General features: G+C 40.7%; 1 protein-coding gene across 1 annotated transcript in view; it reads left to right on the top strand.

Annotated features, from left to right (window-relative positions):
* The first annotated feature begins 1,271 nt into the window (after positions 1 to 1,271).
* The window catches only part of hpda (4-hydroxyphenylpyruvate dioxygenase a), a 66,202-nt gene continuing 50,577 nt past the window's right edge, over positions 1,272 to 16,896 (top strand). The window contains exons 1-5 of the mRNA XM_078225021.1: positions 1,272 to 1,320; positions 4,047 to 4,073; positions 4,184 to 4,246; positions 13,156 to 13,260; positions 14,257 to 14,299. Coding sequence (XP_078081147.1) covers positions 1,318 to 1,320; positions 4,047 to 4,073; positions 4,184 to 4,246; positions 13,156 to 13,260; positions 14,257 to 14,299 — 241 coding nt within the window. The 5' untranslated portion in view covers positions 1,272 to 1,317. The remainder of the gene's footprint in view (positions 1,321 to 4,046; positions 4,074 to 4,183; positions 4,247 to 13,155; positions 13,261 to 14,256; positions 14,300 to 16,896) is intronic.

Genomic DNA, 16,896 nt, shown 5'->3' with positions numbered 1-16,896 from the left:
AGAGACCAAAACTTTGAAAGGAACCATGCAAACATTGATCATAGTTTTTCAATCGTTGAGGATGATGTTGTTTTCATTTCATGAATATCGAGCCACTTGGAATAGGCATCAGTGATAATTAGGAACATGGTGTCCATAAAAGAATCAGTGAAATCCACATGTAACCATGCCCAAAGTTAACTGGGTCACGTCCACGAATGCAAGTGAGCTTAAGGCAGTGTTTGTTGTGATTGGCATTGATCTCGATGCTTTACTTGATTTTCAATATCCAGCTACCAAACACAACTTCCTGGTCATCATCTTATTGCTATTTCTAGTACCTTGCTGTACACAAATTAGCTGTTACTTTTCCCTGCATCAAAACAGTGACTACACTTCGACAGTACAGTGGAGTACTTTGGGATGCCTATGAGACTGTTTAAAATGCAAACTCTTTCTTTCTTCTATCTACGTATAAAGTGACTCCAAACACATTCTGATAATATTGTTGAGTAAATGTGTGAGATTCTCTAACCTCTTAGCTCCTTGTTTCCTGCCAGGAGGTGGTGCGTTGTTTGCTAGTGGCAGGATTCTCTGGTGCCACTGCTCTCAATCGGGATTCCCATTGACATCACCCCACACCTGCAGGAAACCTGTGGACAGGGGTGTGCTGCCAGCGGGACCAGAAAATCCCACTGGTGTGAATGGCCAGAGAATTCTGACCGACAAGAGCATTATCACATTATTACTGATGACCTGAATCAGACCTCAATTCAGCTTTATATCTTGACTAGGAATGCCTCTATTTGCACACTCACTACTAAAAATTGTAAGTTAACATTTATGATGGATTAAATAAAGATCTGAATAACCATGTTACAGAGTCAATCTCAATGCAATTTGATCTGTTGCTCAAACTTTATGAAAATCTGCATTATCCTTCTGGGTGAAGGAGAAGGAAAAGGTGTGAACAATAGAAGCCATATCAGGCGGGGAGAGGGTAAACTGGAGTGAAAATAACACTGAAAATTGGCAGAGATCTGGGACTGATGCCATTATTCAGGGGTATATGAGAAATGAGAAAAAGCCTTACGATTACTGAGTAACAAAGCACGGTACAAAGTCCAAGAGCTTACACTGCCTACCACAACCACAAATAGGCGCACAACGTGACTGAATTTGAATTGGAATCTGGGGAGGTACAGTGGGTGGATTCACAGCAGCCAGTGAGGGGCAGGGTTGAATTCCAGCCAAATACTTTGTGCATATAAGATTGAGCCAGGTGGATATTTTGTTCTTCTAACTTCACCGAGGTGCCTCTATTAACTCTGTTTCATCATGGTGAGTATAGCCCTTTATGATACATTCAGTACAAATGTTATTGTTAAGTGAATTAGTTTGGTGGCAGAGTATGGTAGGAAAGATGGCAGGGGTGCACTGACGGTATGTTTACAAATATAATTTCAGTGTCTCATCAGCTCAAGGGAAATGGTCATTGTCATATTCAACTTACTCTGAGACAGAATCCATTTCAGCCTCTTCTGCCTCAGATTAATTCCTTACCAAAGATAAAGACAGAATGTGGAAAGCAGCAGAAGGATCCAGAGGCCGACCAATTTAAATCACTCGATCAGGAAAGACGGCTGCAGCAATTAAAAATCACCTCAAAATTCCATCCTGGAGTAATTGGATGGAAACAATGATCAGTAACTGGCTAATGTGTCAAATAATTCTTCAGACCAATCTTCACAAATGAAGCCAAATTGTACATCTAATCATTTTGGCCCATAGGTAGACACCATTAAACAGGCGTCTGGGAACTTCAGCAAATATCCTGGACCCAGTGAGATCCCACCTGATTTCTCAGAATGGCAGTGACAAAATAAATTACATTTCTAATGTTTTTAGTGATTCTGCTGGGATTGTGCATGAGGAAAGTGAATGTGATTCTAATGCTCACCTATGGGTAGAAATAAATCCCAGAGTTTGTTGCATGGGGTAAAAAGAAATATTCCAGAGAGCATTGCAAAGGGTAATGGAAAATTCTGGAGAGCATTGCACAGTATGTAGGGTAAATCCTAAAGAGCATTGCACTAAATTTCTTGACGCTCAACTTCAGAATGCAGAGGCTATCAGGAGAGTGCATCATGAATTCAAAAGCAACCTGCCAAATGTCATTAATCTGTTGAAATTCATTGAGGGTGTAACGAGTGTATGAGAGTTAGCCAGAGGATAGAATTGATTTGGATTTTTAGAAAGTAAATAGTGATTGTTAAAAAAATTACTCATGGTGAACTTTCACATATCTAGATCTGTTATATTACATACCCCAAATGATCCTCATCTAAGTCAATGGACTAAACTGGCAGCGTAAAGCTCCAAGTTCCCTAAAGTAGCAATGCCCCTTCCACCATAACCAATAACCACTGTCCCCTGCCCCCAAACCCCCACCAACAAATAGCAAAGAGCTGGTTGAGGTACAGTTTAATGTATGCAGTAAGTTTTCTAATGACTTTCCTTTGTTTATTCAGCTTCCAGCAGAGTGAGGGTTATACAACACCAGCACAGAAACTGGAGGTCTGAACTGTGTTGCCAAGTCACTAGTTTTCAGTGTAACAAAGACATGGCAAAAATATTTTAATAGCAATTAACCCAGGGCCAGGCAGATTGAAACAGTGAAAGTGTACACAATGAAGAAGTGCTATTTTAAATTGGCTCGAGAATATTTGAGGTTAGCAAGTCCTCGCCCCAATGGGATACACAAGTGTCTCCCCTAAGGGAGGGAGGGGGGGAGGCTCTCAATGAAGGTAGGAATTATGGAATACAATTTAATCTCTACACCACTGGAAGTTTAGCAAATCCATGACAATGGGTTTGCCTACCACCACCAGGATATATTAAGTACTTCCTAAAGTGGCAATATTGCTAGCAGTTTAGCCACCCAAAATATCATGACTGGGTGTTATTGTAGGACATAATACAAACGTTGAATGAGGCAAAATGAAAGGGTACCTATCAGCAAAGGCAGAAGAAAAGAAAAGAATCTGGGTGCAATTATCTATCAATTACAAGAGGTTTCAATGTAAAGTTCTTGCAGTTATGGAGGGAACAAGACCAACACAAGTAGGATATATCTCAAGATATTTGACTTGAAGTCAGATCAAATTCATTTAGCCTTTCATAGATTTCTGCTGAAACCACATTTATATACTGTTATTTTTTTGGAGTGTCCAGAGAAGTGTGACCAGGATGATTCTAGAATTTAGGCCTTGGGGAAGGAATGAATTAGAAAATGTATTAAAGTGGTGCGATTCAGCTGATGAAAATCCAAGAGACAGATAATGTTGACACATTGGACGGGATTTTCTGGCTGCCCTTGCCCCATCACCAGAAAATCCTGCTCAAGGTCAACAGATCTTGACATGTCCCTCGCCTGCTATATTCCCGTGGTGGGTGGAAGGGAAAGTTCACCCCATTGGGTGGGATTTTGTGGCCTGGCTCAACCCAAGACAGGCAAATCCCACCTGAGGTCAACGGACATTTCCATTGTCCACCCCTCACCCACTGATTCTGTGGAGGCAGGACGGTCAAATTCTGGTGATTGGGTTTTTGACTTGAACTGTGTTAGAAATAGTGAACACAATTAAAACCAACTAGCCTGAAACAAGACAAAAGTTTAGAGAAATCAGTCTATCTATATTTTTCATTCATTTGTAGTCAATATTGCAGCTACTGTCATACAAAGTAGTTTGGAGGGGACCTCCTGGAGAAGGTTTGAATAATTGATTGTCTCTGAACAGGTCAGAATATGGAAGGACAATTGACTATTGCTATTGAATGTGATCAGAGTGCTTTCAATGTCATAGGTGGGATAGAAATTCACCAACTTCTATAGAGAGACAAGCCATGGTGAGAGCCCTGGATTTCTTATCAGATATATCCATCACAGTATGCTCTGCAAGGTGACAGCAATATTGTGCCAAACTTGCTACCAAATGAAGGGAATGGAGTGTAGCACTCCTACATTGTAACATACTAAAACATTCTTTTTTTTTGCATTTTTGCAGACTAGCTACACTGAAAAAGGAGAGAAGGTATTGTACACCTGTTACTTAAAAACTTCCAAATAAATTAGTGTTTCTGTTTTACTGAATTCTGTCTAAAATAGATAAAAAGAGAATAACCCAAAGCTCTTCTGTTACAGCCAGAAAAAGGTCGATTTATCAGCTTTCATCACATCACATTCTGGGTCGGAAATGCTAAACAGGTGAGGTGTGTAGCAAGGAGCACATCCACACACAACTAAATCTGCACTCAACAGCATGTACTCTTAATGTAATAAAACATCAAGGCACTTTGTAGGTGCATTATGAAACTAAATATAACACCAAGCCACATAGCGATTTGATCAAAAACTTGGTCAGAAGTAAGTTTTAGAGAGTGTCTTTAAAGAGGAACATGAGGTAGAGAGGTAGAGTGGTTGAGGGAAAATTCCAGAGCTTGGGGTTGAGGCAACTTAAAGTACAATTGCCAATATTTAAAATTGGGGAAGCTCAAGAGGCAAGAGTTAGAGGAATACAAATATTTCATGGAATTGTAGGGCTGGGGGAGATTACAGAGATAGAGAGGTGCGAGACCATGGAGGGTTTTGAAAACAAGGATGAGAATCTTATAATTAATTGCTTAATTGGGAGACAATGTTGGTCAGTGAGCACTGGTTGATGGACATTAGTTCAAATTAGGACATGGGCAACATAGTTTTGGATCATGACTAGTTTACGGAGGATAGAATTGGGAGGTCAGCAAGGATTGTGTTGAAGTAGTCAAATCTACAGGAAACAAAGACATGGATGAGTATTTCAGCAGCAAAACGAGTGGAGGTAGGGGTGAAGTTGGCCAATGTTATGGAGGTGGAAATAGGCGGTCTTAGCGAAGGTGAGGAAATGTGATTAACCACATCTGGTACAATCTGCAGACAGCAAAGTCCGTGCAACTAATTTCACACACCACATACATGTATGCAAAATGGTACACCACCTTCCATTTTATTGCATTCCATTGGCTATTCACAAAATGAAAAACCAGATTACTTTAAATTTAGTATCTAAAAATCTTAGAAACAAACCTAAATGGAAAAAGAGGGAAGATAATGCCTATAAATATGATGGAAATAATAAGAGCAAGAACAAATGAGAAAATATAGAAGGTGGTTAGGAAAGAAACTGCTTGTCAAACAAGAGTTGAGTTTTTAAGAGGAGGAAGGTGGATGTTTGTGGAGATGTGAGAGTGGGAAGGGCTGTTTCTGGAGTGAGATGCTAGATTAAAAGAGAAAGAAATATTGCTAATGCTGGAAACACACATTCAATCTATCAACACCTGAAAAGAGAAAAACAACAAGTTCACATTTTATTTATCAGAGTTGATAGCAAAAAAATGAGTATGTTTCAGATGCAGGCAGACCTGTTGTGGATTCTAGGTGTTTTCTGTTGTTTTTGCCTTTTCATATGTGTCATGTTTTTTGAAAGCATGCACTGAAAAGTAAAGAAACACAATGACAAAACAAAGGTTTAGAAAGGTTAGAGAGAAAGTGGTGTAATTCAGGAATTAGCAGTTAAGTGACAGAATGCTTGGGTTTTCAAGAGAGATTGCTGCAACATGTTGGGAGATGGTAACATCAGGAAATTTGGAGATCTTTATGGGACTAAATAGTGCCACCTCAAAATCTGACAAGGTTCAGCCCTCTTCCAGAAACTTCACTTGAAGTCCAGAAGTTCAATAAGATTCTGAACCAGTTCCAGTTTGAAGGTTCATTCACCCTCTGGGTGCTGACAGCTCTTTACCTAGAAATGTATCAAGGACAGTATGTACACTGTGCAAACATGTCAGAGCACACAACATTGCAACACCTGTTACCTACACAACCTCACAATCCTCTTCAACATTGCCAAATATACAAGATTTCTGTTTACCATTCCTAACAAAGAAAAAATAACTTGTATCCACATGGCCCTTTGCATGTCCCAACACGTTTTAGAGTCAATGAAATTGAGCCACTCTTATGTAGACAAACAGTTCATTTGCACACAGTAAGGTGCCGCAATCAGATAAATGACCTGTTATGCATTTATGGTAGTGAATCATTGCGGGATGAATGTAGGAATCTTTCATATCCATCTTAATAGGTAGGCAAAGCTTCAGATGAACATCTTAACTGCATGCCCCAAATTCAACCCTTCTCCTACTGTACTGCTCCAAGGTGCCAACTTTGATTATGTGCTGGAATTTTGCTTTGACCACATATTTGATGAATGGTGGACAATTTTGACCTGGGTGAACATCAGTGCCATCTCCCATAAGTGCAGTTAACTTCACCAGTAAGTTCCCATGTTGTGCAATAATTTCCACCAGATCCCATTTTACTTTCTCCCCTTCATATAATCATTGATTTTCCAAATCTCAAGTTTAATATTCTCTGATTGGTCTCATTCACCACTAGTCTTTTAAACTTCAATTGTGCTATGGCCCTTCATATTGTCTCAATTTAATTTTTAAATTAGAAATTGTATAAGAGCTAATTAATTTACCAAACATGAAGGGCATTACATTAAAACGGTTTGACTAAAACACATACACAAATCATCAACCCACTTACTATTGCAGAACACCACAAGTTCTCTCTGGCTCGGTACACCTCTTTAAATTAAAGCCAAGATAAAGAGAAATTAATGAGTGGCACAATGACTAATTAGAGCAATAAGTTGGAAGTGAGTTAAGTACAAAAATCACAAAGTGGTGATAGTTATGTTTTATATGGAAAAATTACTTTAAAAATAATTTTTGGGACATGAGCATCGCTATCAAGGTCAACAATTATTGTCCATTCCTAGCTGCCCTCGAGAAAATAGTCATGATCCTTCTTCATGGATGACTCAAGTCGATGATTTAGAGGGGAAATTCCATGATGTTAACTCAGCAACAATGAAGTTCCAAGTCAGGATGATGTATGACTTAGAGGGGAAAACTTGAAGGCAATGGTGTTTCCATGCACCTGCTACCCTGATCCTTGTATAGCATTAGGTGCTGGTGAAGTGTAGCAAGGTGAATTGATAGACTAAAGTCTCTACAGTTAGGCTGATTCTGACATTAAGCCATGCAGTGTTTAAGGCAAACAATTTTCTTTTCTATATGTTCAAAGTGTGTGAGCCTCTTGGTTGCTGTTCAGTAAAGGAGACACGAGTTCTGCTTCTTCACAAAGTACCTTTATTTCTTTGATCCAACTCCACACAATTCTTCGCCAACCACAGTGCCCTTTACATATCAGTGACTTCTATTGAATAATTGACACCAAATTAAGACTTAATTGTTAGTCTGTTAACCGATTCCCAACAGTCTCCCTTTCCTTGGAGAGAAAAGGATATTTTGATGAATATCGTTTTCCCGCACAAAAAAAACAGAAAACACCATTTCCCCTTTCTTTTAAAAAAAAATACATTTCTTGAGAAATCATACATTCACAGGAAGATATGTCCTTCCTTAATAATGTCCAAAGGTTTCTTCGAACTAGCCCCTCTTAGTAAATCTAATAACTACTATCAACCCATTTAATTTTTGATATTTCTCCTTTCTCCAGCATCTGCTTTAAGCTGGCTATGTCGATCCTCAATCTCCTCATTTACACTTTGTGGAGTGCACATTTTCCCACAGGGATTTATTGTCAATGTGACACTCAATGGGTATTTTATCCAAATCCCCTAACCCCAAAATTTCTGTTAATATCTGGCATATATAAAAGGCCATATCCACTGCCACTACAAGGGTTAGTGTCTCGGTGGCCAATGTACTTTTTAACCACTTTCCTTATTTTCATTTTCCCATACAAGAGGGCAACATTTTTCATTTTCTTAGAATCTTAGAAACCCTACAGCACAGAAAGAGGCCATTCGGCCCATCGAGTCTGCACCGACCACAATCCCACCCAGGCCCTAACCCCATATCCCTACATATTTACCCACTAATCCCTCTAACCTACGCATCCCAGGACACTAAGGGCAATTTTAGCATGGCCAATCAACCTAACCCACACATCGTTGGACTGTGGGAGGAAACCGGAGCACCCGGAGGAAACCCATGCAGGCACGAGGAGAATGTGCAAACTCCACACAGACAGAGACCCAAGCCGGGAATCGAACCCAGGTCCTTGGAGCTGTGAAGCAGCAGTGCTAACCACTGTGCTACCGTGCCGCCCATTTTCCCTCAAAAGAAATATTATAAAACTTCCCACGCTTGAGAACCCATCACAAATTGGCATAGGATGAGAGACTATAAACTGAGCTTCAGGTGCCCAAGATCACCCAAAAACAGGAACCTCAAAATACACTCCTGCATTTTTAGTTTGTCCAACATTTTGTTTGCTCTCATTATGCCTTCCACCATAGGATCAATCATTTTTGTACTCAACTCTAGGACATCAAAACTAACGTACCCTCTGGTCTGTCTACCTAGCCAATTCAGTTGCACAATTAAACTTGGGAGTTCCTCTGTTTCCATCTTAGAAACCACTGCATCCTTTTGTGAAGCCCTACCACGACTAATTGCTTTTGGTCTGATACTCCCCAAATAAGATTACTGACGTAAAGTGATACCTGACTCAGTCTGTCCAATTTCCAGCCCAATATATTTGAAAGCGCCTGAAGTCTGACTTCCAACCCTGAATTCCTTCCTCAACCCAGAGATTACTATAGCTTCAAAATCGTTACTAGCACTCCACAAAAAATCATTGACATGCACCATAAAGATTTCCTTCATAATGCCAGTAAACCATCGCAGGGTCTGCTTTCAACTGGCAACAGCCTAACTAACAAAACTTACCGAAAAATACCAAACTCTAGATGCATCATTTAGCCCATATATACATCGATTCAATCTCCAGATTACCTCTTCTGTGTTAGCTGCCTTTTTGGGAGGACAGAGAAAAATGTCTTTGAAACTGATGCCCCTGTAAAAAGGCAGCTTTAATATGCATTCCCATGCTTTTGTAGCTAACAGAGCCAAGAAGATTTTTAAAATAACCTTTCCTGCTGTAGGTGAATCCACTCCTAAATCCTGGTCTTTTAAGTTTTCTTCAAATCCCTTGTCATGAACCTGGCCTTTGCCTCAAGTTCCATCAGAAAGCACTTTTTCCATGCAAATCCATCTGTGAGATAGAGCTCTTTGTCCCTTATCTGTATACCCCAAATTCACTCCAGCTATGCAGTTCTTGCTGTTTGGCATCTTTTATAACTTTTTCATCCAATTTTTGGAAGCCACCAAAATCTCAAGCATGTGGGCTTCTGCTTCTAGTAGCATTCTTAATCTTACTCCTATTCTGAGACCTTGTCAAGCTACACTATCTTGCCTGATATTTTGTTCTACATAGAAACGTAGAAGATAGGAGTATGGGGAGACTATTTGGCCCTTTGAGCCTGCTCCACCATTCATTACAATCATGGCTGATCATCCAACTCAATAGCCTAATCCAGCTTTTTCCCCCCATAACCTTTGATCCCATTTGCCCCCAAGTGCTATATCTAGCTGCCTCTTGAATACATTCAATGTTTTGGCATCAACTACTTCCTGTGGTAATGAATTCCACAGGCTCACTACTCTTTGGGTGGAGAAATGTCTTCTCACCTCTGTCCTAACTGGTCTACCCCGAATCCTCAGACTGCGACCCCTGATTCTGGACTCCCCCACCACCGGGAACATCCTCCCTGCATCTACCCTGTCTAGTCCTGTTAGAATTTTATAAGTCTCTATGAAATCTCCCCCTCATTCGTCTGGACTCCAGCGAAAACAATACCTCCTCATACATCAGTCCCACCATCCCCAGAATCAGCCACTAACCTTCACTGCACTCCCTCAAGCGCAAGAACATCCTTCCTCAGAAAAGGAGCCCAAAACTGCACACAATACTCTAGGTGTGGCCTCACCAAGGCCCTGTATAATTGCAACAACACATCCCTGCTCCTGTACTCGAAACCTCTCACAATGAAACTACCACTGCTTGATCTTTCCCTCCCTTCGTGGAATGTTCTTCCTATAGTTTGCGATCTCTTCCTGTGAACTATCAGACTTACTGTCCGAACTGACGCTATGTTTCTGTGCCTACTATTTTTGAACTTTGTGTTCCCAATCCATAGTCCTGACATCCTCCAGAGTATTCTGTACATTCAACCAATGTTTATATTTTCCAGTGGCCTTCCCTGCTCTACTAATGACAGTTGCATCCTTCCATTGACTAGACCCTTCAAACAAGCAAGTCACTTTTGTACCAACCTTTGGCAGTTGTCCTTTAAAAAAAATGGCCTGTTCTAGTTCATCAGAAGTATTGTGTTCCTCTACAGATACCCTGTTGATTTCAGCTAACTGGTCCTCATAATTCTGTAACACGAGTTTCAGATGACCCTGGTTCCTCATCATGTTTGTCTGCTCTAAATTCACAAGTTTGTAATCTGTAACCATTATCCTTGATGAACATACCCTAATAGTCTGATTACAATGTTGCAGAACAATCGTTTTGCCATCTATGCCCATAACCTTCCCTGGGCCCTTCCAGTCATTAAAATTGTCTTAGTATAACAATGTCTCCTTGCTGAAAAGCAGTATTTGATGGCACATTATGCCATAATACTCTGCAAAATCTTAGAGACTTGCGCTTCCAAAAATGCTCTTCTACTTACATGCAATCCATTTAAATGCTCAGCGAAGGCTGAGCCAATTGTAGTCCTTTCCCAAGCTGGAGGCTGGTCATTCAAAATGGACGGAATTTTAGGATTTGTACCAAATATTAATTGATAGGGACTATAGTCCCCAACCATCTGCAATGAATTCTTTGCATGTACCATCCATGCGAAGGCTACATTTAAATTGCAATTTGGTCTATCTGCCAAAATTTTCCAGAGCATCTATCGTCTGTAAGGAACTTTGCCGGTGGCCCCATTCCTATCCATTTTTTCATGACCTGATCCAGGATTACTCTCTTTTCTTTACTATGTACAAACGGTTGATTGACTAAATCTACAAAGTGTAAAATGAATATATTTTTTGCTTTATCCCAGATCTTAAGGCCCATGACCACTACATTGTTAAAATTTCTGGCCAAAGGTAGAGTTACTATCGGTTGTGGAGTTGTCCTTCTGTACTTCCTACAAACCTCACTGATCACTGACCTGTTCAATAAGCTTAGTATAGTCTTCATCTCTTACACCTGCATCCTTTAATAAAATTTGCAGTGAGAGAAGACAGATGCGCAAATTGCTGATGCAACTTCAACACAATGAGCTTTTTATCTGCTAAAGTCCCATTTCCAGATGCCAATAACACTTCCTTAACCTCTTTACCTGACAAATTAGTCACTAATGGAATACAATAATGTCCCAACTATGCAAATTGTAAGTCCACCATTTTTCCAAAAATTGTTGCCTTATCACTTTTCATATCCAGTTTCACGTGTGCTTTCTTCATCAACACTCTACTCAGAAGCAAAGGAATCTCACTTGACACAACATCTGTGCTGATGAAATGATTCGCTCCAGCAATATTGCAAGGGATCACCTCTCTTTTCAGTGACTTCAGGGTATTATCATCCCCAAACCTGAAACTTGTGGAACTTTCAAATTCCTTAACCCTGTTCTGATTTTCAGCAGTTAAAGAGTCCAGGTAACATTTTAACCAGTCAATTCCACACTGTCCAATACAGCACAATTAAAGGATTCTGCAACCAGAACGCTCATTACAGGAGTAAAACTTCTTGTTAATAAGACAATGCCTTCTTTCTGGTCACTATCTCTTTCCTCTTCTGAATCTTCCATGTCATGTGTAGCTTCAAACACTATTAGACCATTTCAGACAGTTGAAAGCATAATGAAATTAGGGGTACACTGAAACCACCGATTTATCATACCCTGGGCATTTCTGGGGTTCATTTTCCAGTTACCATTCTCCTGTTATAGCCATTAAAGGGGTATCTGTCCTCAATTTCTGGGTCCCAATCTTCTACCATATTCCCATATCCAGCTTGTGCCTGTACAATCTCACCATCTTGTTAACAGTGTATCTGCTAGTCTGTTTTATCACTGACTGACCCATTTATGTCATAAAAGCCATGGGGACAGAATGTTTCCCTAAAAAGTTTTTTAAAGCCTCTGACATTTGATCATATAAGGTATCTTTGTCTGCAAATTTAACTCCAGTCAAAACCAGGAGCCTATCCATATTTGTAATTTTAGCACAGTCCAGTAACTTAAATGCCAACAAGACTGTGGAATTTCCAGGTGGTGTTTTTACAGTCTTATATATGATCTGCTAAATGCCATCAGTTACTTCAATAGAAATATCCTCTGATTTCCAAAATCTATCAAATTCTGACCAGGCTTCATAAACACTCAAGTCATCCTTTTGATAAATTTTATCTATAAAGTTTAATAAATTGTCCAGACCTTCTTCAGAGTTCAAATGTTCCAACTCCAATTTGGAAAATCATTTTACTTCTATGTTAAAGAAAGGGCCAAGGCCATACCTTGTTTCCTTTTCCCCAAAGCAGTTACTAAAGTCTACATGATGACTTCACTTCTCCATTGGTCACAAGGTTTAGTTTTTGAAAATAATGGAGGATAGTCAAATCCTGACACTTTTACTCTGGGTTCCACCACCATTTTTCTGTCTCCTACTCACTCCTTTGTTGATTCAGAATTTGAGTGAAGTCTTCTTTTTTACCTTCATCAAAAAAGTCATAACTTCCAGCCCTTTGCTTGGAACCAACAACCATCCTCTGCTACCATTGTTTGAGCCTCCCAGTTACTGTTCAGTAAAGGAGACATGAGTTCAACTTCTTCATAAAATACCTTTATTTCTTTGATCCAACTCCACACACAACTCTCCACCACCAAACCAGTGCCACCTGGGGCTGCTTTATACACACCAGTGACTTCTAATGAAAATTGACATCAAATTAGGATTTAATTGGAAAGGTCTGTTAACCTATTCCTAACACAAAATGGCAGTCATTGTGGACACTGGGGAGTAGGAATCAGAATAGGCTCTTATAAATAATGACCTTTATGGCAAGACAACCCAGTTTACTGTGAATAGAACTAAGCCAATGTCAATCACATGGTGCGCATTTATCTGACATTGCAGGCTGCAGCGTATTACTGTGACAAGTTTGGATTTGAGCCTATGGCATACAAAGGACTAGAGACGGGGAATCGTGAGATGGTGTCACATGTCATTCGACAGAATAAGGTAAGGACCCGCTTACTGAGAAGGATGTTACTAAATGTTGACATTACATCACAACATTTTGGCCTCAGAATTCTGGGATTGGAAATGCAGCAGATGCAGGGCTGAGGAAAAGTCTGAAATCAGGGGTGAAACCTAGATCTAGCAGGAATCTTATGCCGATATTGTTGGAAATTCCTGTGCCTTAGTGAATGGTCATATAACAATCCAGTGTAAATGAAAGAAATACATCAAAAGACTATTTTCTTTATTATACTCTTGGCATTGCTGCACCTATGCATCCCACTGACCTCCAGTGTTTCACTTACAATGGCACTATTACATGACATAGGCCCCTGAATCCTAAGACCATAAGACATAGGAGCAGAATTAGGCCACTCGGCCCTTTGAGTCTGCTCCGCCATTCAATCATGGCTGACATTTTTCTCATCCCCATTCTCCTGCCTTTTCCCCAAAACCCCTGATCCCCTTATTAATCAAGAACCTATCTACCTCTGTCTTAAAGACACTCAATGACCTGGCTTCCACAGCCTTCTGCAGCAAAGAGTTCCACAGATTCACCACTCTCTAGCTGAAGAAAATTCTCCTCATCTCTGTTTTAAAGGATCGTCCCTTTAGCCTGAGGTTGTGCCCTCTGGTTCTAGTTATTCTTACTGGTGGAAACATCCTCTCCACGTCCACTCTAACCAGGCCTCGCAGTATCCTGTAAGTTTCGATAAGATCCCCCCTCATCCTTATAAACTCCAACGAGTACAGACACAGAGTCCTCAACCGTTCCTCATACGACAAGCTCTTCATTCCAGGGATCATTCTTGTGAACCTCCTCTGGACACAGTCCTACTATGTTACCAGAATTAGGCCTGGTATTGCATGAGATAGACTTCTGTGCTTTTCGTTAACTATACTGCCCACTTTCCGTCATTTTCTATTGCTCAGAATTTTTAGAACTTGAGAGAAAGTCAGTTCCAAACTTAATCCTACATTCCTTTTTTTCAACAGATTTTCTTTGTTTTCCAGTCAGCACTGAATCCTGATTCAAAGGGTGAGGATGATATTTTGCATCATATCAGGTTTAAGATAGGAAATTAAGCAAGTTAAAGAGCTCCTGTAAAGAGCTTTTAAATATGAGGTAGATGGAACTTAAAAACCTGACAATAAAGACTTTGCTTGCTGTTGATTTCGGGGCAATGGGCCCTTAGTTGTTTTGTTGGGTTCCGCACACATGCGGACGGCCTCAACCGGGATATTGGGTTCATGTCACACTATTTGTAACGCCCACAGTTGCGTGGACCTACAGAGTTTCACTGGCTGTCTTGTCTGGAGACAATACACATCTTTTTAGCCTGTCTTGATGCTCTCTCCACTCCCATTGTTTTGTTTCTTAAAGACTTGATTAGTTGTAAGTATTCGCATTCCAACCATTATTCATGTAAATTGAGTCTGTGTCTTTATAAACTCTGTTTGTGAACAGAATTCCCACTCACCTGAAGAAGGGGCTTAGAGCTTCGAAAGCTTGTGTGGCTTTTGCTACCAAATAAACCTGTTGGACTTTAACCTGGTGTTGTTAAACTTCTTACTGTGTTTACCCCAGTCCAACGCCGGCATCTCCACATACATTCTATGTTAGCAGAGAGTTAATGAGATGCAATATAGCCTGTATACTGGGGAACAGCTTGTGTTATTATTGAGATGGACTACAGCCTGTGCTGGATCAGTAGTTTCTAAGCTTGGATATAGCCTATGTAAAGGTGATGATAAATTGAGGTACTATGATGGTGAACTGAGATATAAAGCTGTGTCATTACAATCTCGGTGAATTGAAGTAGGCTCTAAGGATAAAAGCAAAATACTGCGGATGAGGAAATCTGAAATAAAAACAGAAAATGGTGGAAAATCTCAGCAGGTCTGACAGCATCTCTGGAGAAAGAATAGAGCCAATGTTTCGAGTCTGAATGATGATGCTGTCAGACCTGCTGAGATTTTCCAGCATTTTGTTTTTTGTTCTGGGAAGTTGGGTTCTGACGAAGCATCATCTAGACTTGGGCTGCATGGTGGCATAGTGGTTAGCACTGCTGCCTCACAGCACCAGGGACCCGGGTTCAACTCCAGCCTCGGGCCACTGACTGTGGAGTTTGCACATCATCCCCGTGCCTGCGTGGGTTTCCTCCGGGTGCTCTAGTTTCCTCCCATAGTCGAAAGATATACGGGTCAGGTAGATTGGCCCTGCTAGCCAGGGGGACTAGCTAGGGTAAATGCATGGGATTATGGGGATAGGGCCTGGGTGCGATTGTGTCAGTGCAGACCTGATGTGCCGAATGACCTCCTTCTGCACTGTAGGATTCTATGACTCGAAACATTGGCTCTACTCTCTCCCCACAGATGCTGTCAGACCTGCTGAGATTTTCCAGCATTTTCTGTTTTAGCCTCTGTGGAGGTACATTGTTAGTGTTTGGAGAATACTCTGTGGAGGTACATTGTTAGTGTTTGGAGAACACTCTGTGGAGGTACATAGTTGATGTTTAGATAACGCTCTGTGGAGGTACGTTGTTGATGTTTGGAGGACACTCTGTGGAGGTACATTGTTAGTGTTTGGATAATGCTGTGAGGAGGTACATTGTTAGTGTTTGGAGAACACTCTGTGGAGGGACATTGTTAGTGTTTGGATGACACTCTGTGGAGGTACATTGTTAGTGTTTGGATAATGCTGTGAGGAGGTACATTGTTAGTGTTTGGAGAACACTCTGTGGAGGTACATTGTTAGTGTTTGGATAACGCTCTGTGGAGGTACATTGTTAGTGTTTGGATAACGCTCTGTGGAGGTACATTGTTAGTGTTTGGATAACGCTCTGTGGAGGGACATTGTTAGTGTTTGGATGACACTCTGTGGAGGTACATTGTTAGTGTTTGGATAATGCTGTGAGGAGGTACATTGTTAGTGTTTGGAGAACACTCTGTGGAGGTACATTGTTAGTGTTTGGATAACGCTCTGTGGAGGTACATTGTTAGTGTTTGGATAACGCTCTGTGGAGGTACATTGTTAGTGTTTGCATAACACTCTGTGGAGGTACATTGTTAGTGTTTGGATAACGCTCTGTGGAGGTACATTGTTAGTGTTTGCATAACACTCTGTGGAGGTACATTGTTAGTGTTTGGATAACGCTCTGTGGAGGTACATTGTTAGTGTTTGCATAACACTCTGTGGAGGTACATTGTTAGTGTTTGGATAACGCACTGTGGAGGTACATTGTTAGTGTTTGCATAACACTCTGTGGAGGGACATTGTTAGTGTTTGGATAACGCTCTGTGGAGGTACATTGTTAGTGTTTGGATAACGCTCTGTGGAGGTACATTGTTAGTGTTTGGATAACGCTCTGTGGAGGTACATTGTTAGTGTTTGGATAACGCTCTGTGGAGGTACATTGTTAGTGTTTGGATAACGCTCTGTGGAGGTACATTGTTAGTGTTTGGATGACACTCTGTGGAGGTTCATTGTTAGTGTTTGGATAATGCTGTGAGGAGGTACATTGTTAGTGTTTGGAGAACACTCTGTGGAGGTACATTGTTAGTGTTTGCATAACACTCTGTGGAGGTACATTGTTAGTGTTTGGATAACGCACTGTGGAGGTACATTGTTAGTGT

Source organism: Mustelus asterias, chromosome 12 (genome assembly GCF_964213995.1).
Source record: "Mustelus asterias chromosome 12, sMusAst1.hap1.1, whole genome shotgun sequence".
NCBI classification, from domain to species: Eukaryota; Metazoa; Chordata; class Chondrichthyes; order Carcharhiniformes; family Triakidae; genus Mustelus; species Mustelus asterias.
The sequence above is the reverse complement of the archived record's forward strand: the minus strand, read 5'-3'. Positions and strand labels throughout refer to the sequence as shown.